Here is a 27944-nt window from a genome sequence, read left to right as displayed (position 1 = left end):
CTTCTCTGAAGTCTCTCAGCCCCACTCACCTCACAGAGTGTTTGTTGTGGGGGAGGAAGGGAAAGGAGAATGTTAGCCGCTTTGACACTCCTTAAAGGGAGTGAAAGGCGGGATATCAAATCCAAACTCTTCTTCTTCTTCTTCTTCTCCCAGGCCCTGGGCCAGGCGCCAGACATGTTCTTCTGCCTGAAGCTTCTGGAGGAGACGGGCATCTGTGTCGTGCCAGGGAGTGGCTTTGGACAGAAGGAAGGGACCTTTCACTTCAGGTAAAGACCCTCTTAGCTCCCTGTGGTTTCTCTCCACTCCTGGGACTCCAGGTGGGCTCTCAGGCTCTCACCTCTATCATTCAGCCTGGACACTGAGGTCCAGCGCCAAGGGCCTTCTGGCGGTTCCCTCCCTGCGAGAAGCCAAGTTACAGGGAACCAGGCAGAGGGCCTTCTCGGTGGTGGCACCCGCCCTGTGGAACGCCCTCCCACCAGATGTCAAGGCAATAAACAGCTATCTGACTTAGAAGACATATGAAGACAGTCCTGTTCAGGGGAGTTTTTAATGTGTGACATTTTGATGTATTTTTAATCCTTGTTGGAAGCCGCCCAGAGTGGCCCTTGGCGCTGGACCTCAGTGTCTGGGCTGAACAATGGGGGTGGAGGTGGTCCTTCAGGTATACTGGACCAAGGCTGTTTAGGGCTTTGAAGGTCAGCACCAACACTTTGAATTGTGCTCGGAAACGTCCTGGGAGCCAATGTAGGTCTTTCAAGACTGGTGTTATGTGGTCTTGGTGGCCGCTCCCAGTGACCAGTCTAGCTGCCGCATTCTGGATTAGTTGTAGTTTCCGAGTCACCTTCAAAGGTAGCCCCACATAGAGCGCATTGCAGTAGTCCAAGCGGGAGATAACAAGAGCATGCACCACTCTGGCCAGACAGTTTGCGGGCAGGTAGGGTCTCATCCAGTGTCCCAGATGGAGCTGGTAAACAGCTGCCCGGGACACAGAATTGACCTGTGCCTCCATGGACAGCTGCGAGTCCAGAATGACTCCTAGGCCACGCACCTGGTCCCCTCCTTTAAAAGAGGATTAGACAAGACACATTCATGGAGGAGGAGGAGAGGGCTGCTGGTGGCTATGAGCCCTGATGGCAATGTTCTGCCTCCACAGTCAAGAGGCAGCCAGGCTTCTGAGTCCCAAATGCGGGAGACCACAGGAGGGGAGAAGGCTCCAGTGCTCAGGTCCTGCTGACAGGGTCCCAGTCTTGCTTGCACGCGAGAAAGAGAGGGTTGCCTCTGGCAGGGGATGAGCGGATGCGGTGCTCCTTGGGTCTCTTCCAGCTCTGCACTCCCCTGAGCCAGTGTGGTGTAGTGGTTAAGAGCGGTAGACTCGTAATCTGGTGAACCGGGTTCGCTTCCCCGCTCCTCCACATGCAGCCAGGGCCTTGCAGAGCCATGCAGAGGCCCAGGCCAGGTAGATAATGTGCCCCCCCTTTTTTTACCTTGGGGATAACTGAAGTCCTATAAATAAGTACGTATATTGTTATGTACTGAGTTGAATAGGATCCAAAAGGCAGCAGTCTGATTGGTCCTAGAACAATAGGATTCAGAATGCAGCAGTCTGATTGGTCCGCAGGAGCCACCCAATTGAGCTCCAGGTGGAAGTGAATCTGCAACCTGATTGACTTACAGGTGAATCCCGGAATTAGCCAATCACGTGGGGCCCATTGTGTAAATAATGTATATAAAGCAGACATTCTGGGGGAACTTCCATTCCTCCTCACCACTATGAGCTGAATAAAGAGCATGAAATCCACACTCGACTCCGAGTATATTTCATATATAAATAATTTTCACAAAAGTTATGCTGACAAATAATTTTATTTCAAGGCTTGAACCGTATCTGCATATAAAGACAAAATGGAAAATATAGATAAATATGCTGACTGAGCCCCCCTTTGGAATCGGAGGCCCAGGCCAAGTGGTCCATATGCCCCCCCCCCCGTCTGGGCCTGCATGCAGCTGCTGGGTGACCTTGGGCCAGTCACACTTCTCTGAAGTCTCTCAGCCCCACTCACCTTGTGGGAGAGGAAGGGAAAGGAAATTGTGAGCCGCTTTGAGACTCCGTAGGGTAGTGATAAAGCGGGATATCAAATCCAAACTCCTCTTCTAACTCTTCTTCTTCTCTGAACCTCTCCTTTCTCGCTCTGCCCCAGAATGACCATCCTGCCGCCCCTGGAGAAGCTGAAGGTTGTCTTGCAGAAGATGAGCCAGTTCCACGCCAAATTCACCCAGGAATATTCTCAGCTCCAGCTGCTGGGCAACAGCCAGAAGACCGCAGAGAAGCAGGGGCATTAGGGCGGGGACTCTTGCCCAAATCTCCTCCCTGCCTTCATGCCACTGCCAGTGGGACTCCCGACCCAGAAGGCACGGTCTGGAACTGGGATCAACTCTGCTCTCCAGAGAGCAGCCTCTGCCGCACTTCAGAGCCCCTCTTAATAGCACGTTCCCATAGACAAGGCCTCAATGTACTGGGAGGGGAAATGGGCACAACCCTGTCTCGGCTCCCAGGGACCTGGCACCCCCTTTCCCTTGGCTCACGATGCCATCTCTGCCTTGCCTCCTCAGAGAGAAGAGCCTTTGCAGCATCCCAGTCTGGCTTCTCTGCCCTCCAGACGGACAAGGGGGTGGGTGGCAGAGAAGGGTGGCAGTGGGGTGTCTCTGGGGTGAGCAGAATGAGCAGTGGGGCAGGTGTCGAGGCCCCCAAAGTCACCTTCTGCCTGGACTTTGAGCCCTGATGTAGACCTGACACAATTCCCTCTGTGAACGGAGTGGGGTGGGATAGCTGAGGGTCTATTAAAGCCCCCATGATAAACCAGAGCCGCCTCCGGACTGTCACTGGGGGGCTTTCCAGACTGCCACCATTTTGGGGTGGGATTCAGTCCTGTGCCAGAAAATCCTGGTTGTAAAAATGGATTTGGTGCTTCTGCCCTCCCAAGAAAAGTTTGTCTTTTTGCAGGAAGGGAAGTGGTGGGGAAATGCTGTGGAGCGCGGCAGAACCCTTGCTTGGTGCAATGTCATTTAACTTTCTTGCAAGCCTGGCGCAGACAAATTGGAACCAAGGCTCAGTCAGTGGGGTTTCTGCAGAAGGGATTCAAGAGCGGACTGGGCATTTACTGAAGTCTGCAAAGTTAAAACACTCTGTTGCCCAAGCGCAACAAATCAACTTTTTAAAAGTCTTTTGTGGTTAGGAAAGTGATGAGAAATGTACACATAAGCACACCCTGTGACCTCCAGGTATAGGGTAGTGTCAGATGCTGGTGTGGTTGCTCGAGAGCAAACAGGCAAGACTCCAACCTGTCTTTTCCAGGCTTTATTATTAATACAAACTATTTACAGTGAAGAGTGTCGCAAGTCCATGTCTGGCTCAGTCGCTAGCAGAATCTGGGAGTGGTCTGCCCTTGTACCTCCCTCAACAAAACTGTCGCTTGACCCCCAACCTTCTCCTCCCCTCCCTGTGCCCAAACCTACTGTGCAGCGTGGGCACTGGCAAAGGGGTGCTTTCCTCCCCTCCGGCTTGCTCAGGGTCGGTGTTGAGGCTCTCCCTAGCATCCCCTGTTCCCACCACCTCCTTCCCACTGGAGGTGGGGCTTTCCTCCTGGCCAGAGGAGGAACTGCTTCGCAAGACTTTCGGAGGTTCCCTATAACACAACTGCCCTTCCACCTCTCGCCTCTGAGCTGATGGCAGTTCCCTGACAGGCGGTATATAAATTCAATTAATAATAATAATAATAATAATAATAATAATAGAAGAGGGTGAATATTCAGTAAGCAGGTTGCCTGGAGGAATCCTAGCCTGGAAGGGGGATCTCCCCTTCTGTGCCTTCTGGCCACTGGCATTTGAAAGCATTTGCGCTCTCCAACGGTGGATTCAGAGCGTAGACATCTGGCTTAATAGCCATTGATAACCTGCTTCTCTGTGAATTTTGTCAGTTTCTTTAAAGTCGACTCGGTTAGTGGCCCTCCCTGCCTCTTGTGGAAGGGAGTTCCACAGTTTGCTCTGCCTGAATAAGTCCTTCCTTCTATCCTGAATCTTCTCACATTCCACTTTATTGGATATATAAAAAGGTAAAGGGACCCCTGACCATTAGGTCCAGTCATGGACGACTCCTGGGTTGCGGCGCTCATCTCGCTTTACTGGCCGAGGGAGCCGGCGTACATCTTCCGGGTCATGTGGCCAGCATGACTAAACCGCTTCTGGTGAACCAGAGCAGCGCACGGAAACGCCGTTTACCTTCCCGCTGGAGCGGTACCTATTTATCTACTTGCACTTTGACGTGCTTTCGAACTGCTAGGTGGGCAGGAGCAGGGACCGAGCAACGGGAGCTCACCTCGTCGCGGAGATTCGAACCGCCGACCTTCTGATCGGCAAGCCCTGGGCTCTGTGGTTTAACCCACAGCGTCACCCGCATCCCTTTATTGGATATATAAGTGGCATAAATTGATGGCACAGCTTATACTGGGAAGAAGAAGCAGAAGAAGACGGAAATACATTCTGTTTTTCCCTAACACATTCCATTTTTCTTCTGTCACGGAACCCAAGGTGTGGTAAGAATTCACCTCTGCGCCGTGTTTCCCTGGTGGGGATCAACCACCTTTTGTTTTTGTTTTTTTAAATGCTTTTTATTTTTTTTTCATTTCACATAAACAAACCAAATACAATAATGCTCCATAATCATATACCCACTTTCTTTCTCAACGCTCTGCCGAGCACTGACTTCCTCCCTCCAGCAGGTTCTCTTACTCCAATTCCCTTTCCACAGTTTCTTAATAATTTCCCAACCACGTCATAAGATTTATTTCAGTCCTACTAGAGTCTTCAGACTTCTACAGTTATTACTTATATACTCCACAAATTTGTTCCACTCTCTTCGGAACTTTGTTTCCTCCTGGTTGCGGATCCTGTAGGTCAGTTTTGCTAATCCCACTAATTTGACCATCTTCATCTGCCACTCCTCCACTGTTGCTAGCTCCTGTACTTTCCATTTTTGGGCTAACAAGGTTCTAGTAGCAGTCGTAGCATACATAAATAACCTTTGTCTATTTTTTCCATTTCCTCTCCCATCAATCCGGAACAACCACTTTTTGAATAAACTACAGAACCAAGGAAACTATTTCCAAGTCCAGCATCCAGATTTAGGGACCCAGCATTTATTATAGCTATGGCAATAGGGCAGAGCTCACTCAACGTGCCAGTTGAGAAAAGTTGATATACCGTATTTTTCGCTCTATAAGACGCATCAGTCCATAAGATTCACCTAGTTTTTGGAAGAGGAAAACAGAAATTAAAAAATTCGGAATCCCATAAGCCAGGACAGCAAGCGGGATCGCTGCGCAGTGGGATAAACGCACACAGCCTCTCCCAGGCCTCTCCCTGCCCGGGAGAGTCTGCACACGGCTAAGGCTCCCCCAAGAGCCACGCTCCCTTTAAAGAGTGTGCGGCTCTTGGGGGCATTTGCGGGAGGTGGAGCCACGCGCTAAGCTAGAAGCCAGGACAGCAAGCGGGATCGCTCCTGTTATGTACTGAAGTTCTCACCCTGGGCCAGCAGGGGGATACTGTAGATAGTTATGCAAATGAAAGGTCGAAAGTGATGTTCAGTGATTGGATAGTTAGCATGCAAATGAAGGATCGAAAGTGACGTTCAGTGATTGGATAGTTTTAGAAAGTTGTTACAGTAACAAGGTACTGGAGCTCGATATAAGCGGGCTGACTGTGGCCTTCAGTTCAGTTCTGGCCTTAGAATAAAGAAGAGCTGTTTGAAGAATGGCTGTGTCATCTGATATGTTCACCCACAACTTAACAGCTCCTTACAGAGCTCCACAGAGAACTTCATGAAAAGCTTCTAGCCATCTTCATTCAGGGCCATAGAACAGCCTATCGGAATGTGAGCAATATTTCTACATCTGCCTTGATTATCTTCAATAAATCTATGTATGAGAGCTTTGTGGAGTTTTGTTAATACTATCCAGAAAGAGAGAGGAATCTCCAGATGGGACACCCGCTATGTTATTCTGTGGAATGTGTGTGTGTTCTTGAATACCCCGAAACGTAAAGGGGCGATAGAACCAGCCATTTCCCAATACCTGTGGATATTTCAGTCGTTTTCAGAAGAAATTGGGCCACCGTCTCTGAGCGCTGCATGAACTCAGCATTTATCACTTCCTATAAAAAGAAAAGCAGAAAAGAGGAGTGCCTCTCACCCCAAATGAGGCCAAGGGTAAAAGCAACTGCAATATTTTAAGATAGAATATTTATTGATTTATTTCATAACATTTATGCACCACTTAATTGTATAAAAAAAACCCACAAAGCAGTTGACAAAGAAAAGAAAACAATAAGATTGTAAAATTGCAAAACCCCCAAACTTTTTCAAATATTCAAGCATAAAACCAGTAAAACTGAAAACTAGACGAAAACACACAAACATTTGAAATATCTGGGCTGGCTTGTTTAAAAAAAGTTAAAATTTTTCAGCATGCATCGAAAAGGGTACTGTTATGTACTGAGTTGAATATGATCCAAAATGCAGCAGTCTGATTGGTCCTAGAACAATAGGATCCAGAATGCAGCAGTCTGATTGGTCCTAGAACAATAGGATCCAGAATGCAGCAGTCTGATTGGTCCTAGAACAATAGGATTCAGAATGCAGCAGCCTGATTGGTCCTAGAACAATAGGGTCCAGAATGCAGCAGTCTGATTGGTCCACAGGAGCCACCCAATCCAGCTCCAGGTGGAAGTGAATCCGTAACCTGATTGGCCTACAGGAGAATCCCAGAATTAGCCAATCACGTGGGGCCCATTGTGTAAATAATGTATATAAAGCAGACATTCTGGGGGAACTTCCATTCCTCCTCACCACTATGAGCTGAATAAAGAGCATGAAGTCCACTTTTGACTCCGAGTATATTTCAGGTACAGTCAAGAGGCAGGGAGTTCCATAGCGCAGGTGCTGCCCAATGAAGATAGTAGCCGAGAGGAAAGAAGAAGAGGTGAAGCTGTGTGGGTTGCCAGCACCTGGGGCTGTGCGGAGGGAGGGGGAGGGCGATGGATGGAGTACACATGCGCATTCAAGTCGGTATCATCTAGGGGAGTGCAGACGCAGAGTTAAGGAGAGCCATTCTGCTGTCTGGACAAGTCCCTTCTTGGTTTGCATAGAGAAGCTGTTTTTAACAGAGCCCAGCGACAGAAGGGCGCCACTGTATTGAGGCAGCACCGGGTGTTGAAATTTGCGCCCCTAACAATTTTGCTTGAACGGACCTTTGTTGGCAAGGTGATGTCTCCGTATAGTTAAAGCTATAGTTTTCCCAGTAGTGATGTATGGAAGTGAGAGCTGGACCATAAAGAAGGCTGATTGCCGAAAAATGGATGGTGCTGGAGGAGACTCTTGAGAGTCCCATGGACTGCAAGAAGATCCAAACTCTCCATTCTGAAGGAAATCAGCCCTGAGTGCTCACTGGAAGGACAGATCCTGAAGCTGAGGCTCCAAGACTTTGGCCAACTCATGAGAAGAGAAGCCTCCCTGGAAAAGACCCTGATGTTGGGAAAGATGGAGGGTACAAGGAGAAGGGGACGACAGAGGACGAGATGGTGGGACAGTGTTCTTGAAGCTACCAGCATGAGTTTGACCAAACCCTGGGAGGCAGTGGAAGACAGGAGTGCCTGGCGTGCTCTGGTCCAGGGGGTCACGAAGAGGCGGACACGACTAAATGACTCAACAGCAACAACAACAATTTTGCTCCCGGGGCAACTGCCCCTGTGGCCCCCACACTGCGCCACTGGCGTCCAAACCAGAGCATTCATGTAGACATGGGTAATTATTTCCTTGTATGAAAAGGCATTCCAGGAAAAAAGACACAAATCTATCTAGCAGGATGAAATTCTATTACTTCTTTTCCTTCCCTACCTGTTGTACCTGCAAGAGCAAAAATGTTGTAGTTGAAGTTGTACTTGTTGTTTGGCTGTTTTGTGCAAGAGCATGTTCTGCACAAAGGGACTACATATGAATCTGGTATGTGGGGAGCTCTGAGCTGCCACTTGGATGAGGAGGATGTGGTCTGGATGCTTCAAAATGAGACATCAGCCGCTTCAAATCTGCAGTGGGCAAGCTCTCTGCTAACTCTGTCCAAGGTGCCCAACAGGCAATGTGACATGGCCTCTGTGTCCACACTAGGGCATAAATACATGTTCCTGTGGGTCACGGCTTCCGCTGGGCACTTTTGATTCATGCCTCCCAAATTCACCTCCCTTTTTCCTGTCCCCACTGGTGGGCAGCGCCGGGTGGGAGCTCCTCACACTCTTTGGGGCCCCCTCTCTGCCCTGCGCCCCACGGCACCAGCCAGGATGAGGTGTGAGTGGCAGGATTTGTCCCAGGATGACGCGTCGGGTTCCCAGTGGGAGCAGCTAGGCCAAACATCTCCCCCACCTGAGCATGGGGGGGGGGTCTAACAGTGTTTTTAATAACCAACAAACAAAGAAATAAGTCACTGCTGAGGTGCCGCCCCAGTTGTGATGCCCAAAGAGGTTATGGTGACGCGTCCACAGCTGCTCCCATTGGCTGGGGGCTGTCTATGATGTCACAAAGGCAACTGTCAGTTGCCTGGCTATAAAGGTGGCCTCTCCCTCTTCCCAGCACAGACCTCAGTGGGCAGCAGCTGTGGCACTCGGCTCTGGGGGGTCTCCTTCCTCAGGGAGGCAAAATGGCAGGAGGAAGGAGGCACTCATCCCGCAATGGGATGCTGAATAACAGGCAGAAGGCAAGTTCGTTTCCTGGGTGGGATCGCAGCTTGAAGGCAGCTAATTTCCACAGTCAGAAGCTGGCTGGTGTCTGGTATTGGACCTGGCAGAAGCTGGCAGGTGTTGGTGGCTGGTGGAGTTTGCAGTCAGAAGCCAGCGGGTGCCGTAAGGTGCTGCAGATGTCAGCTGGCTGAAGGTCACCTTTGGAAGTCAGTTGGCAGAAGCTGTGTGGATATTCATGACTTGAAGCTGGGTGTGTGTGTGTGTGTGTGTGTGTGTGTGAATGCAGAGTGGCTGGTGAGTGAATGCGTCCACAGACATTCTTCACGGGATGGCAGATGGCGTGTGTCTGTGAGTGCAAATGGGAGGTTTTGAATGGTGTGTGTCTGCATGTGTGAATGGGAGCATTTGGACATGGTCCAGGTAAGTAGTGTTGTGGCTGGGAAATACGTGCCCAGGGGGTGGCAATGCCATCCTCTGGGCACAGGGTGAGTGGAACCAGTGGATATTCATGGGCAGAAACCAGCAGAAGTTGACCAGGATGTCGGGGGTGAAGTTACCAGGCAGCAGCCAGTGGAGGGTCTGGCTGAGGCTGCTGGACGGAGGCCATCCCACTCAACGTGTTGTTTGCCTTCCAGGAAGCCGGTGAGGTTTTCCCCAAGACCGATCGTGAAAGTAATGAAGAGAACAGCAGGACTCAAGCAAGGCAGTTTATTTTCCTAAATAAATGCCTTTTTCAAAAAAGCAAAACTGTGTCTGACCGGTTTCCTATATAGTGGTACCTCGGGTTACATAGGCTTCAGGTTACAGACTCTGCTAACCCAGAAATATTACCTCGGGTTAAGAACTTTGCTTCAGGATGAGAACAGAAATCGTGCTCCGGCGGCACAGCGGCAGCGGGAGGGCCCATTAGCTAAAGTGGTGCTTCAGGTTAAGAACAGTTTCAGGTTAAGTACGGACCTCCAGATCGAATTAAGTACTTAACCTGAGGTACCACTGTAAAACAAATGCAATGCTAAGTTTCTAAATGCATACATGTTTAGTGTTCTTTCTTGCCCCCACCCAATGGGGGGGGGGTTGTGCAGGTGTTTCTGTAGTTGTTGCCAATGGCTACGATGATGTCAAAGTTTCTGTGATGTCACAAACAGACATGGATCACTGAGAGGAAAAGCAGGAGGGGTAGGGATAGAAAGACAGGATGAGAAAGGATAGAGAACCAGATGGCTTTAAAAGAAGACTGGACAAATTCATGGATTCAGTGGGTGCCAGAAGGTGCTGCAGATGTCAGCTGGCTGAAGGTCACCATTGGAAGTCAGTTGGCAGAAGCTGTGTGGAGATTCATGGCTTGAAGCTTGTGTGTTTGTGTGTGTTTATGAATGGAGAGCGGCTGGTGAGCGAATGCGTCCATAGACATTCTTCCCACGATGGCGTGTGTCTGCGTGTGCGAAGGGGAGCCTTCGGACGTGGTCAAGGTGAGCAGTCCTTGTGTCTGTGAAATGCATGTTCCGTATGTTAAGTCTGCAAGCTGCGCATATTCTGTCAACTTAACATGTGGAATAAGAGAACAAGAAGAACATATGTTTGAAGAAGACTGGAAAACGTTGGTTGAATATATGGGGAATAACTATGTACACATTTCTCGTTGACACTATGCCTGACCTGACACATGTTGACCAGCTGATAATTGTGGTTTGATACTGATCCACTGTCCCCTCCTGCTACTTCCCTTCCCTGCCCGCAGCTTCCCCCTTCCTTTTCTGGCTGTCCCAGGGCACTCCCAGGGTGACCCTCCTCTTCTGCAGGGGTGAAACGAGGCTTTCTTTCACCCGGGTCAAAGACTCACTTTGGCACCCCCTCACACTCATATTATAGTAGTAGTAGTTGAAGAAGAAGAAAATGTGATAATGATCAGGCGCATACCAGTGAGTAAGCCCTATTGAACTCTGTGAGACTTACTTCTCAGTAGTAAAGGCTTGCACTTTAAGGCTCTAAAGAGTAAAATAAAATAAAATAATAAATACTCCACAAGTTTCCTTGAAAAATTACTGGCTACTGAACCAAGAAGAGCTCTCGGACCCAGGGAAATTAATTGGTACACAATGCAATCAAAATATGGGTCAAGCAAAAGTGTGGTGCACCCTAACTTGTCTATTAATTCAAATGATAGCTCTGAGTAGAACCTAGTTGGCTACCATGAAGTATTATGTTATGTAGTCATGTTAAAAGTCTGTTAGGTCTCAGGGTAAAGAAGCAAGTCTGAATGTGAATTAGATTTGCAGTGCAGACTGCCTTAATTCACCTTCCTGCCCTGGTGTTTACCATATTTTTTCATGTATAACACGCCCCCACGTATAAGACGCCCCCTATTTTGGGGGACTCCAAATTGAGAAAATGGGGGGGAGATTGTATCCATGTATAAGACGACCCACAATTCTGAACCTATTTTTAAAATAAAAAAACCTAGTCTTATACACAGCAAAGTACGGTATCTCTTCAAGCTGTCAGCCAACCTTTTCTCTTGGGCCCAGAGTCCTCAGCTCCCTTGGCCAGAGCAGCTGCCCCTTTAGACATCTCTGACAGTCGCTCAGCCAAGCAGGGAGCTTCAGATCAGGAATGCTGTCCTGCCAACCTCACGGTTCAGGCAAGAGACCCCAAGAGCATAAAATTCAAATCTGTCATACATTTACCTACATAGAATCATATATTTTGGAAGTTGGGTCATCTCAATGAAAGCATCAATGGCAGGTGTCCATCTGACCTCTGCTTAGAAGCCTCCGGAGGAGGAGAGTCCACGTGTAACATGTCTGCAGTTACACTGGTTCCGTGTTTATTCATTCTTCCCCCTCTTATCTTCTCAGCAGTTTCTAACCAACGCCATGCTCTCGCCAACTGAGCGGTCTCCTGCCCCACTTTCAACCTTTTCCCTTCGTTTCCAGGTTCCCCATTTCAATGGTCACCAAACCACAGATTTAATCACACAGCTACCACACCTCACTGACTTCCCCAAACTTACTCAACCGCATATTCTTTAACGTGTAACATTAGCATGCTAATGCAAGCATTGCCATTTTTTTGTAATTTCCCAGAACTCTCTTTCTCTCTCCCGCTCACTCCATTTCCATGCTGACAAGGACTGAACAGGAACGCTTTTGCCCCACGCATGTTCCCCCGCCACGGCCATTTGAGGAAGCGCATGGAGCTCTCTGGCCAACAGGGCCCTTCATTCTTCTGAAGGCCTCCTCTCAGCATTCCTGGCTGGCTCTGAGCCCACCTTTCCCATCTTCTTACTCTTCCTGATGCTAAGAGGGAGGCAGACCCCGATGGCTCCAGCACGACCCCCTTCCTCCTCGCAGGAAGTGACTCACCTGGACTTGGCGGCTGGTCCAGGCACTCCTGAAAGGGGATTCCCAGAGCTGCAAGCCTGAACTGCCAGGGGTTGGGAAGAGTTGCAAGAAGGGAGCTTGTCTGTGGGTCAGACACAAACCCCAATCGTGTCTTTTCCCCCAACACACACACAGGGAGAACTCCTATTTCTCCCCAAACCAATGACCTAGAAGCTGCTCTTCTGATGGTGAAAACTTGAGTCATCTTTCTCTATGGGATGGTCATATTTTACAACAACATCATAGCTTGCCGGATCGGGCCCATCTAGTCCAGCATCCTGTTCTCAAAGGGGCTGAAGAGTTACCTGTGGGGAGCCACAAGCAGGATTTTAGCACCAGGAGGGGCAGAACTGGATGTTTGCAAACGTGGCCCCCGCCAAGGGCACACCCCCCACAGGGCTGCCGAAATCATGCTACTCCGCCTGAACTTTCTTTAATTTGTCCTGAGTCTTTTGGGGTTTTTGATGATTGCAGAGGTATTGCTCAAGACCTGTTTATCAGTGGTGTGCAAGGCTTACTTGGGCAAACACTCGCCTTGTGTAAGACTTCAGTGTTGAACTTTTTAATTAAAGTGGAAATGTCTCCCCCTGCCCCACCCCCAAAGCACAAGGTGTCAGTTTTGCCCACTGCGAATCATGATAACTTTTGCTCAGAATTCACTAGGGACTAGGGCCTTGGTAAGGAAATCAGCCCTGAGTGCTCACTGGAAGGACAGATCCTGAAGCTGAGGCTGCAATACTTTGGCTGCCTCATGAGAAGAAAAGACTCCCTGGAAAAGACCCTTATGCTGGGAAAGATGGAGGGCACAAGGAGAAGCGGACGACAGAGGACGAGGTGGTTGGATAGTGTCTTCGAAGCTATGAACATGAGTCTGACCAAACTGTGGGAGGCAGTGGAAGACAGGAGGGCCTGGCGTGCTCTGGTCCATGGGGTCACGAAGAGGCGGACACGACTAAACGACTAAACATCAGGGCCTTGGTAGCCCTGGTCAGTTTAGGTATATGATGTAGGTTTAGCAGGGTCAGTCTGGAAGCTGCATCTGTGTGGGTGGAATGTATAAGAACAGGCTTGCAAACCAGTCTGTTTGTCAGGCAATGGCTTTGGCTGACTACTTAAGAACCATGATTAGCCTAATCAAAGAATCGTAGAGTTGAGGGGTCATTTAGTCCAACTGCAATGCAGGAATGCAGTTGCTCTGTGCCATAGAACAGATGGGTACCTCCATCTGGTTTATTTCCACACATAAATCACTACCCACCAGTGAACTTGACATTGATACCAGGAAAGGTCCGAGAACAGATAATTCAGCAGTCAGTCTATGAGAACTTAGAAAAGGATGCTGTGATTACTAAGACCCAACATAGGTTTCTCAGTGATAAGTCATGTCAGATGAACCCAATTTCTTTCTTTTTTATGGAGTAACAAGCTTGGTAGATCAGGGGAATGCTGTGGACATAGCGTATCTTGATTTCAGTAAGTTCTTTTGACAAAGTCCTCCATGATATTCTTGCGAGGAAGCTGGTAAAATGTGGCTTGAACGAGGTAACTGTTGGGTGGATGTGTAGCTGGTTGGCGGATTGAACCCAAAGAGGACTCCTTAATGGTTCCTTGTCATCCTGGGGCAAAGGGACAAGTGGGGTGCCTGAAAATCACCAGCCCAAAGGAGAGCCTCGCCTGGTGACCAGCACAAACCCTTTCCCCCCTCTGGCTCTTTTTTCCTCGGGTCAAGAGTCTCCAGGAGGTCACCATCGGTGAGCTGCACTTGACCAACCCTGCTGAGGGAAGTTCTTAGTGTGTGATGTTTCCTAAATTGAGCCACCACAAATTTAGGAAAGAGGCAGAATACCAGACAGAGCTGAAGTTGATGCATCAAATGGTGAGGAGTTGTGCAACTTCACCCAAAGTGTCAACACCCAAAAGCAGAATTAAAGCAATAGATGGGAGGGCAAATGCTGGACCTCAGTTTCAGTCCTCAGCATCTTTCTGATTGGCTTGGAAGGGTACAAAACAAGCAGAGCTGCTCAAGAGGAGGTCCAGGATTCAGCTAGAAGCACAGAAGAAAGAAGCCGAGCTTGCCAACTCTTCCATAAGGACACAAAGACTTCTGCTGGTCCCAAGAAACAGGGTCAAGGTAAGTCGAGGAGGGGAACTTCTTGCACATAATACCTGAATCCCAGAAAAGAGAGCCCAGCGCCTTATATTAGTCTGAAAGTGAGCCTTCCCTCAGTTTCTTGGAAGCACATTTAAACTCTTGGAAAACTTAAGTTCCCATAGCAGTTAATGAAAAAGATTGAAACTGACTTAAAGCTGTAGTGTAGAGATGCTGGGAAGCTCAGCCTAGTGGTTTCCCTTCCACAGCCTTGGCTTGCCTCTGGTTCAGCCTTTGCCAACTTCATGCCCTCTGGATGTTTCAGAGGACAACTCTCATCCTCTTCATGGGGCTGAGGAGAGCTGTAGCCCAAAGTAGCTGAAGGCCACCAGGCTGGCAAAGACTGCTCTGGGTTCAACACTCTGCTTCTGGTCCTGCCTCAACCCAGAGCAGTCTTTGCCAGCCTGGTGGCCTTCTAACTGCCCGTTCCCCTCTCCTTGCAGAGACCTCCTGGCCATTGGCTAGGCTACCTGCGGCTAGTGGCAGTTGGCATCCAACAAAAACATCACAGGTTCCCCATCCTGCTCCAATCCCTTCTCAGTCTGGTTCTCCAGGTCTTCTATTACTCCAACTGAAACTCTACTGGTTACTTCAGAGACATTTCAGGCTCTTGCTTCTAATGTCTTCTCTTTCATGGCAGCCTTCAGGGGCACACCCACCCCACTATTTTATTTCATATTTTACTCTTTGGGGGAAGGGCCATAGCTAGATGACCCTCAGGGCGCCTTCCAACTCTACAATCCTATGGTTCTAGGATTCAGTGATAGAGCACGCAATGCTTTGACCAGATGGTCTGGGGTTCGATTCCCAGCTGGGAGAGGCCTATATTCTGGAATCCTGGAGTCTGTGTAGACAATGCTGAGCTAGATGGAGCTTGTGTAAGACACCTTCCAGTGCTCCTGTGTCCCCCATGCTGTTCAGGGGGAGCCAGACCCCATGGCTCCAGCAAGCCATCTCTCTCTCATGTGCATAATAATAATAATTTTATTATTTCTACCCTGCCCATCTGGCTGGGTTTCCCCAGCCACTCTGGGCGGCTCCCAACGAAATATTAAAAACATGATAAAACATCAAACATTAAAAACTTCCCTAAACAGGGCTGCCTTCAGATGTCTTCTAAAAGTCAGGTAGTTGTTTATTTCCTTGAAATCTGATGAAAGGCATTCATTCCACAGGGTGGGCGCCACCACCAAGAAGGCCCTCTGCCTGGTTCCCTGTAACTTCGCTTTTTGCAGCGAGGGAACCGCCAGAAGGCCCTCGGAGCTGGACCTCAGTGTCCGGGCAGAACGATGGGGATGGAGATGCTCCTTCAGGTCTACTGGGCCAAGGCCATTTAGGGCCTTAAAGGTCAGCACCAATGCTTTGAACTGTGCCCAGAAACGTCCTGGGAGCCAATGTAGGTCTTTTAGGACCAGTGTTATATGGTCTCAGCAGCCACTCCCAGTCACTAGTCTGGCTGCCGCAGGCTGGATTAGATACACACCGTCTCTCCCAACTGCAGGATGCTCAACTTCTGGACCCTGCTGCTGGCCCTGACACTCCTGGTAGAGACGGGACAGTCCCAGAGCTACAAATCAATACCTACAGGTAAGAACTGGGGAAGCAGGGATGTCTCTGGGCCAAATCAAAGCCTAGATGGTGCCTCCCCAAGATGTGGAGTTCCTTTCCTCACCCTCTTGCACAGGCTATATGTTGACATTTTGACACATGGTTATGATAAGGCGATTACCCGGGAGTCACCTCAACCCATTACGCAGGTTTGCCAATTTCCCAACAATCCATTGCAAAACACAAAAGCTGCATTGCTTTGTGGATGCCTCGAGAGCTGCCTCCTCACACTGCCCCACAGCGCCCTGAGACTTGTTTGCCCATTCCCAACAGCAAGGGCTGGCGGACTGGCTGGCTGGGCTCCCTTGTCCGCTTGCTTGCTTACTCTGAGGCCACCTCTGCTTCTGGTAACCAGCACCCCCTGACCAGCCCCAGAGACACCATTCACCTGGAGAGCTTGTAGCCAGGGCTGCCAAAACAAACAGCTGTGCAAGCCTTTGGGGGGCAGAGATGCGAGAGGGAAGGAAAGAGGGACAGAGGCCAGTCTTGCCCGCGGTACCCCTGACCATCCTTCAAGGCACCCTAGAGTGCCATGGGACTACTGGACCAGATGATCCTCCAGGTTCCTTCCAACTCTACAGTTCTATAATTCTAAGTGCCGTATTTTTCGCTCCATAAGACGCACCTAGTTTTTAGAGGGGGAATGCAAGGGAAAAAATATTCTTTAAAGGGAGCGCTGAGCAGAGCCTGTATGCATCCCAGACTCTGCTCAGCGCTCCCTTTCGCGAGCCGCGTGGAGCGTGTGTGGGGCTCTTTAAAGGGAGCTTGGGGGCTTTTGCAGGAGGTGGGGAAAGCTACGGAGCCGCACGCTTTGTCCCTTCCCCCGCCTCCCGCAAGAGCCACACGCTAAGCCAGAAGCCAGGACAGCAAGCAGGATCGCTGCGGAGCGATCCCTCTTGCTGTTCTGGCTTATGAGATAGCCGCGTGCAGCCTTTCCCGGGCAGCGGGATGAAGGTGTTGGAAAAACACCCCTGGGAAGGGTGCCACCTTCCCAAGACACCAAGGCGTCTCGCCGGTGGTCACTCTGTGGCTGGAAATTGCCCTCAGTCCAGAGAGACCAGTAACAAGCAACCCCTCCATCCTGAGAGGAGCACACTTGGCTTCTGGTATCCCTTCACAGAAGAAAGAGACAGTCAGTAGTCTACACACTACTTTATTTACAGACTGTACACGCAGCTCTCATCCGACATGTCTGCTCTCCTGAGCAGCAAGTACAGAACTCTCCAGTTACTGAGAACAAGCAGAGACTTCCTGTCTCACGCTCACAGACATCACATGATGTCAACAACCATTGTGCTGCTCCTTGCAGCAGGTGAGAAATAAAAATCCCAACATACTCCCCCATTTTTAGGTAACACTAGCTGCGAAAACAAGTGCAGCAACAAGAGACACAAACAAACAGTTGTTATACACATAGTAAACCCCTGTTGCACCAGTTCCATCTCTGGAACTACCTGCAACTGATTCCACCAGTTCAAACCTCTGGTTACCTGTTTTCCATGGGACTAGAGCTTTTGCCCTACCTTCGTTTGGAAAAACCGTGTTGCGTCTTGCAACCTTCAGGTGCGGCTTTGTCTCTGTCGTGGACAAACCTTGTACCCGGTGTGAGTTGCCAGCTACAGCTATACATGCAACAGCTGTGTTAGCAAACACCTGAGAGTAGCTCTTCGGTGGTATGCCCTTTGTGACTCTCTCAGATCTGCGAATGAGGTGCAAATCCTCCTTGCTGGCTAGTGCTTCCTTGGGACTTTTAGGAGAACCACATCCCCCCAAAGCCGCACACACGCTCCACGCGGCTCTTTAAAGGGAGCGCTGAGCAAAGCCTCCCGCCTGCATTCGCTCCATAAGATGCACACACATTTCCCCTTACTTTTTAGCTTACCGTATTTTTTGTCTTATAGAGCGGAAAATACAGTAAGCAAACGAACCATGTGCATTCCTCTTCCCCTCTTTTCCCCCTCCTGTGACTGTAGTACTGAACCTGGCCAAAGGACGAAGAGCTTATCAGTCCTCCATATATCCACATAAGATCGTTGGATCGGCAGACAAAGCTGTGGACGGGTTCTATGCTGGGGACTTCCACCAGGGCTCCTGCACCCACACCAACGCTGAGAAGAACCCCTGGTGGCTGGTGGATCTGGACTCAGAGTACGCCATCGCAGCTGTCTTGGTGAAAAACCGTGGTGACTGCTGTGGCGAAAGGCTGCTGGGAGCTGAGGTCCGTGTGGGGAACACCATTGTGGACCATGGCAAATCCAACGCTCTGTAAGTTCCAGTTGCCAACCATCCCTTGGTCCCTGAACCTGAATGATTTCTGGGGGGTCAGAGAAAACTGGCGGGGAGTGACTACTTCTTAGTCTCCTCTTGTATTTGTGATAACAGGGAAGAGAGTAGGAAAGAGGCAGGTGCTGTGTGCAGCCCACCAGTGAAAGCACCCTGTTATGTACTGAGTTGAATAGGATCCAAAAGGCAGCAGTCTGATTGGTCCTAGAACAATAGGATTCAGAATGCAGCAGTCTGATTGGTCCACAGGAGCCACCCAATCCAGCTCCAGGTGGAAGTGAATCCACAACCTGATTGGCCTACAGGTGAATCCCGGAATTAGCCAATCATGTGGGGCCCATTGTGTAAATAATGTATATAAAGCAGATATTTCGGGGGAACTGGCATTCCTCCTCACCACTATGAGCTGAATAAAAAGCATGAAATCCACTCTTGACTCCAAGTATATTTCATGCCCCTTCCCCCAAAAATCATGGGAACTGCAGTTTGCGAAGTGTACTGGGAATTGCAGCTCTGTGAGGGGCAAACTATCGTTCCCATAATTCTTGTGGGAGGTGGAAGGAGCTTTAAAAGGTAAAGGTAAAGGGACCCCTGACCGTTAAGTCCAGTTGCAGACGACTCTAGGGCACAAATGACTCTGGGGTTGCGGCGCTCATCTCATTTTACCAGTCGAGGGAGCCTGCGTTTGTCCACTCCGCTGACGGTTTTTCCAGGTCATGTGGCCAGCATGACGAAGCCGCTTCTGGCGAACCAGAGCAGCGCAAGGAAACACCGTTTACCTTCCCGCCGGAGTGGTACCTATTAATCTACTTGCACTTTTTGTTGTGCTTTCAAACTGCTAGGGTGGCAGGAGCAGGGACCAAGCAGTGGGAGCTCACCCCGTCGCAGGGATTCAAACCGCCGACCTTTTGATCAGCAAGCCCAAGAGGCTCAGTGGTTAGACCACAACACCACCCGCATCCCATTAAAGGAGCTTTAATTGTGCCATTAAATGTATAGGTGTATGCTGTCAGGGGGTTAGGTCCACCATTAAACAGAAATAAATGGGGAGATATGGGGATATTTCCTGGTGAGGTTATATTTATTTAGAAAAGCATATATCCCTGTCTTTCCAGTACTCTTGCATTGCTCAGGGTGGCTTAGACCAATTTCAAAACAAAAGGATCTCATTAAGAACATCAAATGTGAAATAGGCTCAGCAGAAATAATGACAATCTAAAATGAGGACGTATCATATAAAAATCATTCTGGCAAGCAAGCAAATGCCAGCTGGAAGAGGACAGTCCTAACCAGTCACAGGAAAACAGTAAGAGAGAGGAGATCTCGCTGGGTACAATCTGGGTGCAGCTACTGAGAAGGCCCCGTCCCTTCTCCTCCACCCAGACCAGTCTTGCCTCAGCCAGAGACAGGGCATGGCAACTGCAGGGAGTGGGTAGGTTTGTAGTGTGCGGAGGTGGGTGGCACTGTGGGTTAAACCACAGAGCCTAGGACTTGCCGATCAGAAGGTCGGTGGTTCGAATCCCCGCGACGGGGTGAGCTCCCGTTGCTCAGTCCCTGCTCCTCCCAACCTAGCAGTTCGAAAGCACGTCCAAGTGCAAGTAGATAAATAGGTACCGCTCCGGCGGGAAGGGAAACGGCGTTTCCGTGCACTGCTCTGGTTCGCCAGAAGCGGCTTAGTCATGCTGGCCACATGACATCTGTACGCCGGCTCCCTCAGCCAATAAAGCGAGATGAGCGCCGCAACCCCAGAGTCGGCCACAACTGGACCTAATGGTCAGGGGTCCCTTTACCTTTCCCTTATCCTGGGCTCATGGTCCTCCAAATCACCACCCAGAGAGTTGAAGTTGAGGGAAGCTGGGGCAAAGAGACCAGTATCAGCACATGGCTCTGCTGGGGCCCCTGGAGCTAAGGTCCCTCGTCAAAACCTCCTTTGTTCCTTCTCCTTTTCCAAAGCAGTTTATAGCCATGACTGCCCAAGGCATGTACAGTTGTACCTCAGGTTACATACGCTTCAGGTTACACACTCTGCTAACCCAGAAATAGTGCTTCAGGTTAAGAACTTTGCTTCAGGATGAGAACAGAAATCGTGCTCCGGCAGCAGCAGCAGCAGCAGCAGGCCCCGTTAGCTAAAGTGGTGCTTCAGGTTAAGAACAGTTTCAGGTTAAGAATGGACCTCCGGAACGATACAAGGGGAAGAAAAGAAGAATAAAGACAGTGAGTGATAAAGACAAGTTCTTAGGAGAACACGAAGAAGACCTACAGAAAGAGGCGTTTCCAGGACAAGGGCATCCTTCAAGCAAGGGACCATTAGACACGGATACGGAATCACCGACAAAAGAGGAACAACAACTGGGAGCTGTAGGAGGAAAGAGTAAATAGCCCCATCATGGCTCTGCAACTTTTAACCTGGAATTGTAACGGATTAAATATTCCCAGAAAAAGAAAAAATATATTTCATGCTTTAAAGAAAGACCAATTGGACTTGATTTGTTTACAAGAGACCCACGTGACAAGAGCACATAGAAAATTATTGATAAATAAAAGACTGGGACAAGAATTTATATCCTCAGACAGAGTAAAAAAGAGAGGAGTGGTGATCTACGCAAAGGAAAGTTTGCAACCGAAACAAATTTTTAAAGATGATCAAGGAAGATATTTGGCAATTGAAATTCAATCTCAAGGAGAAAAGTTTTTGATAGTGGGAATCTATGCACCAAATGAAGGGAAAGCTGAATTCTTTAAGAAGTTGCATGAGACTTTGATGGACTACATGGATTACAATTTAATTGTGATGGGAGACATGAATGGAGTAGTTTCAACAAATATGGACAAAGCACAAAGACAGGTAGTTACAAAAGACGGAAGACTACCAAAAACTTTCTTTGAAATGACTGACAATATGGACTTGATTGACATTTGGAGAACAAAACACCCTTTAGAAAGAGAGGGAACCTTCTTTTCTGAAGCCAAAATGACATGGACACGGATTGACCAAATTTGGGTGACTAGCAGTATGGCGTCGAACATAAAGAAAGTGGAAATCTGCCCAAAAACCTTCTCCGACCATAACGCAGTAAAGATGGTGATGAAGCAAACAACAACTGGTTCCTTCAGATGGAGAATGAATGACACCTTACTTAGAGATGAGGAGATCTGTAAGAGGGCCCAAAAAACTTTGAAAGATTATTTTGAAATTAACTTGAGGACTAAAGTAGAAAAAAGAATAGTATGGGACGCAAGTAAAGCCGTGATGAGAGGGTTCTTGATACAACAAAATACATTAAAGAAAAGAAAGCAAAATGAGAGGAAAGAGAAAATTTTGGAAAAGATAAAAGAAGGGGAAAGGAAACTAAGATTGAAGCCAAAATCGCAAGAGATTTTAAGAGAAATCAAATTATATCAAACACAATTTATGGAACTGATGAATCAAGAAATAGAATGGAAAATTAAACAAATGAGACAAAAGACTTTTGAATCTGCAGATAAATGTGGCAAGTTATTGGCTTGGCAAATAAAGAAGAGACAAAAACTCAACACGGTAACAAACTTAGAAGTGGAAGGAAAGAACATATTTAACCCAGCGGAGATTAGGAACTGTTTTCAGAGCTACTTTAGACAATTGTACACACAAGGGCCGCAGAAAGAAACGGATATACAACAATTCCTCAAGAAAAATGGGCTGAAAAAGATTTCGCAGGAAAGTAAGACAATTTTGAATCAGGAGATATCAGCACAAGAAATAGAAGGTGCCATCCAAAGCATGACGTTGGGCAAATCTCCTGGACCGGATGGACTGACTTCCAAATATTACAAAGTTTTGAAGGAAGGGTTGATACATCCCTTGAAGGAAGTCTGCAACGAGATTATGGAGGGGAGAAGGGCACCCGACACGTGGAGGGAGGCCTACATCACACTTATACCAAAGACAGAGACTGAAAAGACCCAACTTAAGAACTACCGACCCATCTCGTTACTAAATGTGGATTACAAAATCTTTGCTGATATTTTAGCAAAGAGATTGAAAAGAGTTCTGATGGAGGAGATTCATGGGGACCAAGCGGGCTTTCTCCCGAAAAGGCATTTGTCGGATAACGTAAGGAATATAATTGACATTTTGGAGAAGTTGGAAGTGAATATAAACACTAAGGCTGTTTTGATATTTGTGGATGCCGAGAAAGCCTTTGACAATATATCTTGGAGTTTTATGTTGAAGAACCTCCGGGGGATGGGGGTAGGCCAAGGGTTTGAAAATGGTATAGGTGCAATATACTCTGAACAGAAAGCAAAATTAATTGTAAATAATGTGGTCACAGAAGAGTTCAAGATTGAAAAAGGGACACGTCAGGGGTGCCCTATCTCCCCACTACTTTTTATATCGGTCCTGGAGGTTTTGCTTAATATGATTAGGAGGGACCAGTTGGTTAAAGGGGTTCAGGTCGGAGCTAAACAATATAAATTGAGAGCATTTGCAGATGACCTAGTACTTACATTACAAGAGCCAGAAGCTAGCACGAAAAGAGTTTTGGAAATAATTCAAGAGTTTGGTCAAGTGGCAGGATTTAAATTGAATAAGTTAAAGACCAAGGTATTGGAGAAAAACTTAACACAGTTTGAAAAAGAAAGGTTTCAGAATGAGACAGGGTTGACTGTGGTTAAAAAAGTGAAATATTTGGGAATAAATATGACAGCTAAGAATGTAAATCTATTTAAAGATAATTATGAAAAAACTTGGACAGAAGTGAAAAAAGATTTGGAGATTTGGTCAAACCTGAAGCTTTCCTTGTTAGGTCGTATTGCAGTTATAAAAATGAATGTATTGCCGAGAATGTTGTTTTTGTTCCAAGCACTACAAATAATGGATAAGACGGATTGTTTCAAGAAGTGGCAGAAAGACATATCTAAGTTTGTCTGGCAGGGCAAGAAGCCCAGAATTAAATTTAAGATACTAACGGATTCAAAGGAAAGAGGGGGGTTTGCCCTGCCAGACTTTAAACTGTACTATGAAGCGGCAGCTTTCTGCTGGCTAAGAGAATGGCTACTTCTTGAAAATACAGATGTTTTGGATTTGGAAGGTTTCAATAATATTTTTGGGTGGCATGCATATTTGTGGTATGACAAGGTTAAAGCACATAAAGGTTTTAAAAACCATATCGTCAGAAAAGCACTATTAAATGTCTGGACTAGATATAAAGATTTGCTGGAAAGTAAAACTCTAAGGTGGTTGTCGCCAATGGAAGCTAAGGCAGTTAAAAAGTTAAATATGGAGTCTAAATGGCCAAGATATTGGGAAATTTTGGAAAAGGAAGGGGACAGACTGAGACTGCAGAGTTTTGAGAAATTAAAAGGGAAGGTGAGGGATTGGTTGCATTATCATCAAATAAATGAAGTGTTTAAAATGGACAGTAAAATTGGCTTCCAGGTGGAAAAATCAAAATTGGAGACTGAACTGTTAGAACCAAGTACTAGAAACTTGTCAAAAATGTATAACTTGCTGCTGAAATGGAACACACAAGATGAAACGGTCAAATCAAGTATGATTAAATGGGCTCAGGACATTGGTCATAACATCTTGTTTGCTGATTGGGAAAAGTTGTGGACCACCGGGATGAAATTTACGGCATGTAATGCCTTAAGAGAAAATATTATGAAAATGATCTATAGGTGGTACATAACCCCAGTCAAGCTTGCAAAGATTTACCATTTGCCTGATAATAAATGTTGGAAATGTAAAGAAAAGGAAGGCACATTCTTTCACCTTTGGTGGACGTGCCCGAAGATTAAGGCATTCTGGGAAATGATCTATAATGAACTGAAAAAGGTATTTAAATATACCTTCCCTAAGAAACCAGAGGCCTTTCTCTTGGGTATTGTCGGCCAAGGGGTGTTAAAGACGGATATAACCTTTTTTATGTATGCTACAACAGCAGCTAGAATACTTATTGCGAAGTACTGGAAGACACAAGATCTACCCACTCTGGAAGAATGGCAGATGAAGGTGATTGACTACATGGGTTTGGCAGAAATGACGAGCAGAATCCGAAACCAGGGAAGAGAAGCAGCGGAAGAAGAATGGAAAAAGTTTAAGGACTATTTAAAGAAATACTACAAAATTAATGAAAGTTAGAATGATGTTGGACCAGAAAGTAAAAGGTTACTATTAGTAATGGTTAAGACAAGGAGAATAAGGAAGATTAAATTAAATTTAAATTAAAATAAGGGAAGATTTGCTGAATAATTGATTAGAATCTGGAATACAGAAAAGGGAGGCATGAGGAAGTCGGGGAAGAAAGGCATAAGAAATTAAGATATGAAATTGTATTTGTTTTTTGTTTTGTTTTTGTTTTTGTTTGTTTATGTATTTGTTGTGTTTATTGTAATGTTATGTTATGTTATTGTGGTTATAAAAACTTCTTAATAAAAATATTATAAAAAAAAAGAAAGAATGGACCTCCGGAACGAATTAAGTACTTAACCCGAGGTACCACTGTATATGGTCGCCCACAGGGCCGTAGCTGGGAAGTGGTGAGCTGGCCCCTGCCCGGGGTGCAGGCGAGGGCAGGGTGCAAAATCGGCCCAAAATATGCCAATAAATAAAAATATAGATTACTGCCTCATAAGAAAAGGTTTTAAATAGAGGGTGAATTGAGGGGGCAGGGTTGGAGGAGAGGCGGGAAAAAGAGCTCATTTGCCCGTGGGTGGAGGGCGCAATTTGGACGGTTCTGCCAGGGGCGCAAGATCACCCAGCTACGGCTCCAGTTGCTGATTATTATTTTTACTTTCAAAACACATTAGCCTTTCCTACAGCATAATGGTCCTTATTCCCAAATGTTTAGCATCAGGGAGGCAGAAGCAAACTCTGTTTTATTCCTGTAGTCATGGTGGTACAGTGATTTAAAGTGATTTTGATGGGACAGGCTAAGAGCCCTTCTTTCTTTTTAAATCAAATTTTGTTGTTGTTGTTGTTCTAACAGATGAGGAAGCTATGGCAGCGCAAGGAGCGCTGTGGAGGCCCATGTGTGTTAATTGTGTGCTCATCGCAACTGAGCTAATACAACTGAGCCAGAAGTTTGGTGTAAGGAGTGTCACTGCCAACTCAGGGATCCCCAAACTAAGGCCCACAGGCCAGATAAGACCCAAGGGACTCGTTTATCCGGCCCGCGGCGACCCCCGCCGCCTGCTGCCACCGCCCACTTTTACCGGTGCTGTGCTGCACAGCTGCCCATTTCTGGGTCAGAGGAGCACCGGAAATAGCTTGTGCGCATGCGCAAGCATTATTTGCGCATGCACAAGTGTTATTTCTGGTGCACATCCGAGTCAGAGGAGGCCCATGCACATGCACACAAGCTATTTCCAGTGCTCCTCTGACCCGGAAGTGCGCCGGAAATAGCGGCCCGCCATGCAATCGGCGCTGGAGACACCAGCCCGAGGTGCGGTAAGTTTGGCCTAGCTGCACCACTGCATTTGGGGCTTTAAAGATAATCTCCAGCACCTTCAGTTGGGTCTACAAAATGGCCCTTGCAGCTGTTGCAGAGCTGGTGTCATATGATCCCAGGGGCTCTATGACATCCTTGCTGCGGCTCCTTCTCAGCCAACTCAGTTCCCAAAGACTCTTCCATTCAGAGCCCATTGCAGTGACCCAACCTGGCCGTCATAATCAAAGCATGTGCTATAATGGCGAGGGATGTGGGAGAAATTCGATTCAAGTGGTATTTAAAGGCAAACTTACCCAATCCACACTTTCTGAGGGAATAAAGGGACCCCTGAACATTAGGTCCAGTTATGGCCGACTCTGGGGTTGCGGCGCTCATCTCGCTTTACTGGCCAAGGAAGCCGGCGTACAGCTTCCGGGTCATGTGGCCAGCATGACTAAGCCACTTCTGGTGAAACAGTGCAGCGCACGGAAACGCCGTTTCCCTTCCCGCCGGAGCGGTACCTATTTATCTACTCACACTGGTGTGCTTTCGACCTGCTAGGTTGGCAGGAGCAGGGACCGAGCAACGGGAGCTCACCCCGTCGCGGGGATTCAAACCGCCGACCTTCTGATCAGCAAGCCCAAGAGGCTCTATGGTTTAACCCACAGTGCCACCTGTGTCCGCACTCTCAGGGAATACACAGACCAAAACTCAGCCCTCTTTTGGAATTTGCACTTCTCCGAATTTAGCAACAAATTTAGTTCTCCTGCTGAGTAATGTGCACATCCTATGGGAAAGTGTACATACGAAAGGATAGATAAGTGAAAACGACATACAAAACTGCGTGCTGTTAGGGGAAATTGCTTTGCAAAAATGGGGATCTTAGGATAAATACACACAGAAATGCTGACAAATTTTTGTGATGACTGGAAAAAAAAAGAGATCACAAACTGATGTGGAAATGTGGAGAACTGCGAATGCTTCCTATACACAAACACACTTGTGTCTAACCCTCCTTTTCTCCCTACAGGTGTGGGATCGTCACAGACGTCACACTGGGCTCCGTCAGTAGCTTCAACTGCAACTGGCTCAGGGGCCGCTATGTGAGCATCCATCTTCCGCGCCATGGTTCTATGACGCTGTGCGAAGTGGATGTCTATGGAGCTGTAGCAGAAGAGATGCGTTAGGGATCACCAGCAGTCTCTGTTGGTGTGTTCAGGGTGTGTGGCTGTCAAAGACCAAGGATGCGTCAATCAACGCCATAGTCCTCCTTGCAGCAAGCCCCCTTTCCTCTACTTCTCCAGCAGCTTCTCAGGGCCCTGAGAACCAACAAGGGCTGTGCTTTTGCTCCTGCCACAAAGCGTAGACCAGGCATAGGCAAACCCAGCCCTCCAGATGTTTTGGGACTACAACTCCCACCATCCCTGACCACTGGGGCTATTAGCTAGGGATGATGGGAGTTGTAGTCCCAAAACATCTGGAGGGCCAAGTTTGCCTATGCCTGGCGCAGACCAAGACACGGCTGAAAACCCATTACGGCAAGAATGAAGTCTTTCCCCACCATAGTGTTGAGCCCCATACTCTAAGGTTACCAGACGTCCCCATATCCTGGGGACAGTCCCCGAATTTACAAATCAGTCCCCTGACAAAATCCATCTATTTAATAGGAAGTTGAAAAGTGTCCTCGGATTAATTGAAAAAAATCTGGTAACCTTATCATAGTCTGCAGCCTGGTCCCCTATGGCACAATATAATTGGCACCAGGCACCAGGTTGGCGGAAGCTAACTAGAACTTAAAAACCTTGCACTGAAGGTGTGTAAAAATTCAACTTTGGGCCATATGAGCTGTAACCTATTTCTGCTCCAGACCGTGTAGATCCATCATTCCCAATGCAGAGCCCACAGAAGATGAAGTACCTGCTGTAGTGCCCACTGATACCTCCTACCTGAGATTGAATTTGTTGGCTTTTTACTGAGGGATGGTGTCAAGCATGTGTCATGGTGTCTGTATGCCAATCTGAACTTTTCCCCATGGTTCAGTACAGAATTCTCAAGGTTCCATGGTTTATTTCTGTAGATCGTGACATGTGTAAAAGTTGGCATGGCATCATATAAAACACGCCCCTCAGTTAACTTTCTTGACCCTGGTGCAAGTCTTTGCCCTTGAATGTGCCCTGGAACTTGAGGTCCAGATCAGTGCAGTAATCAGGTGTTGGCCACGACTTTTGATTCACATCTCCTGTGAAAAGAATGGGTTCCACACAGACAGTACTAAGATAACCTCGGAAAGAGAACCAGTTTGGCCATTTCTTACTGGGATTATATTGGTTCAA

The 27944-nt window shown here is 47.7% G+C and overlaps 2 protein-coding genes across 7 annotated transcripts in view; both read left to right on the top strand.

The window, feature by feature from the left end:
* Positions 1 to 2860, top strand: part of GPT (glutamic--pyruvic transaminase) — a 37876-nt gene extending 35016 nt beyond the window's left edge. For 5 of the 6 annotated variants that reach the window (XM_053395064.1, XM_053395065.1, XM_053395069.1 and 2 more), the window contains one exon: positions 2199 to 2860. In XM_053395064.1, the coding sequence (XP_053251039.1) occupies positions 2199 to 2780 (582 nt within the window). In that variant the 3' untranslated portion in view covers positions 2781 to 2860. Of the gene's footprint in view, positions 1 to 153; positions 267 to 2198 lie in introns of all 6 variants that reach the window. The other variant, XM_053395068.1, reaches the window with a different exon arrangement.
* An 11342-nt stretch (positions 2861 to 14202) lies between these two features.
* LOC128416961 (fucolectin-like) lies at positions 14203 to 27336 on the top strand. The gene is made up of 4 exons (XM_053395077.1): positions 14203 to 14290; positions 15810 to 15895; positions 17890 to 18181; positions 26642 to 27336. The coding sequence occupies exons 2-4, from the start codon at positions 15811 to 15813 to the stop codon at positions 26796 to 26798; spliced, it is 534 nt and encodes a 177-aa protein (XP_053251052.1). The 5' UTR covers positions 14203 to 14290; position 15810; the 3' UTR covers positions 26799 to 27336.
* Positions 27337 to 27944: the final 608 nt, after the last annotated feature.

This window comes from Podarcis raffonei, chromosome 7 (genome assembly GCF_027172205.1).
Source record: "Podarcis raffonei isolate rPodRaf1 chromosome 7, rPodRaf1.pri, whole genome shotgun sequence".
NCBI lineage: Eukaryota > Metazoa > Chordata > Lepidosauria > Squamata > Lacertidae > Podarcis > Podarcis raffonei.
The sequence above is the reverse complement of the archived record's forward strand: the minus strand, read 5'-3'. Positions and strand labels throughout refer to the sequence as shown.

What these genes read in the sequence shown, in the direction of transcription:
- LOC128416961 (XM_053395077.1), top strand. Translation starts at nt 15,811, where the DNA reads ATGCTCAACTTCTGGACCCTGCTGCTGGCCCTGACACTCCTGGTAGAG. An exon ending in CTACAAATCAATACCTACAG is followed by an intron (nt 15,896 to 17,889) that starts GTAAGAACTGGG and finishes CTGTGACTGTAG; the next exon opens with TACTGAACCTGGCCAAAGGA. An exon ending in CATGGCAAATCCAACGCTCT is followed by an intron (nt 18,182 to 26,641) that starts GTAAGTTCCAGT and finishes TTCTCCCTACAG; the next exon opens with GTGTGGGATCGTCACAGACG.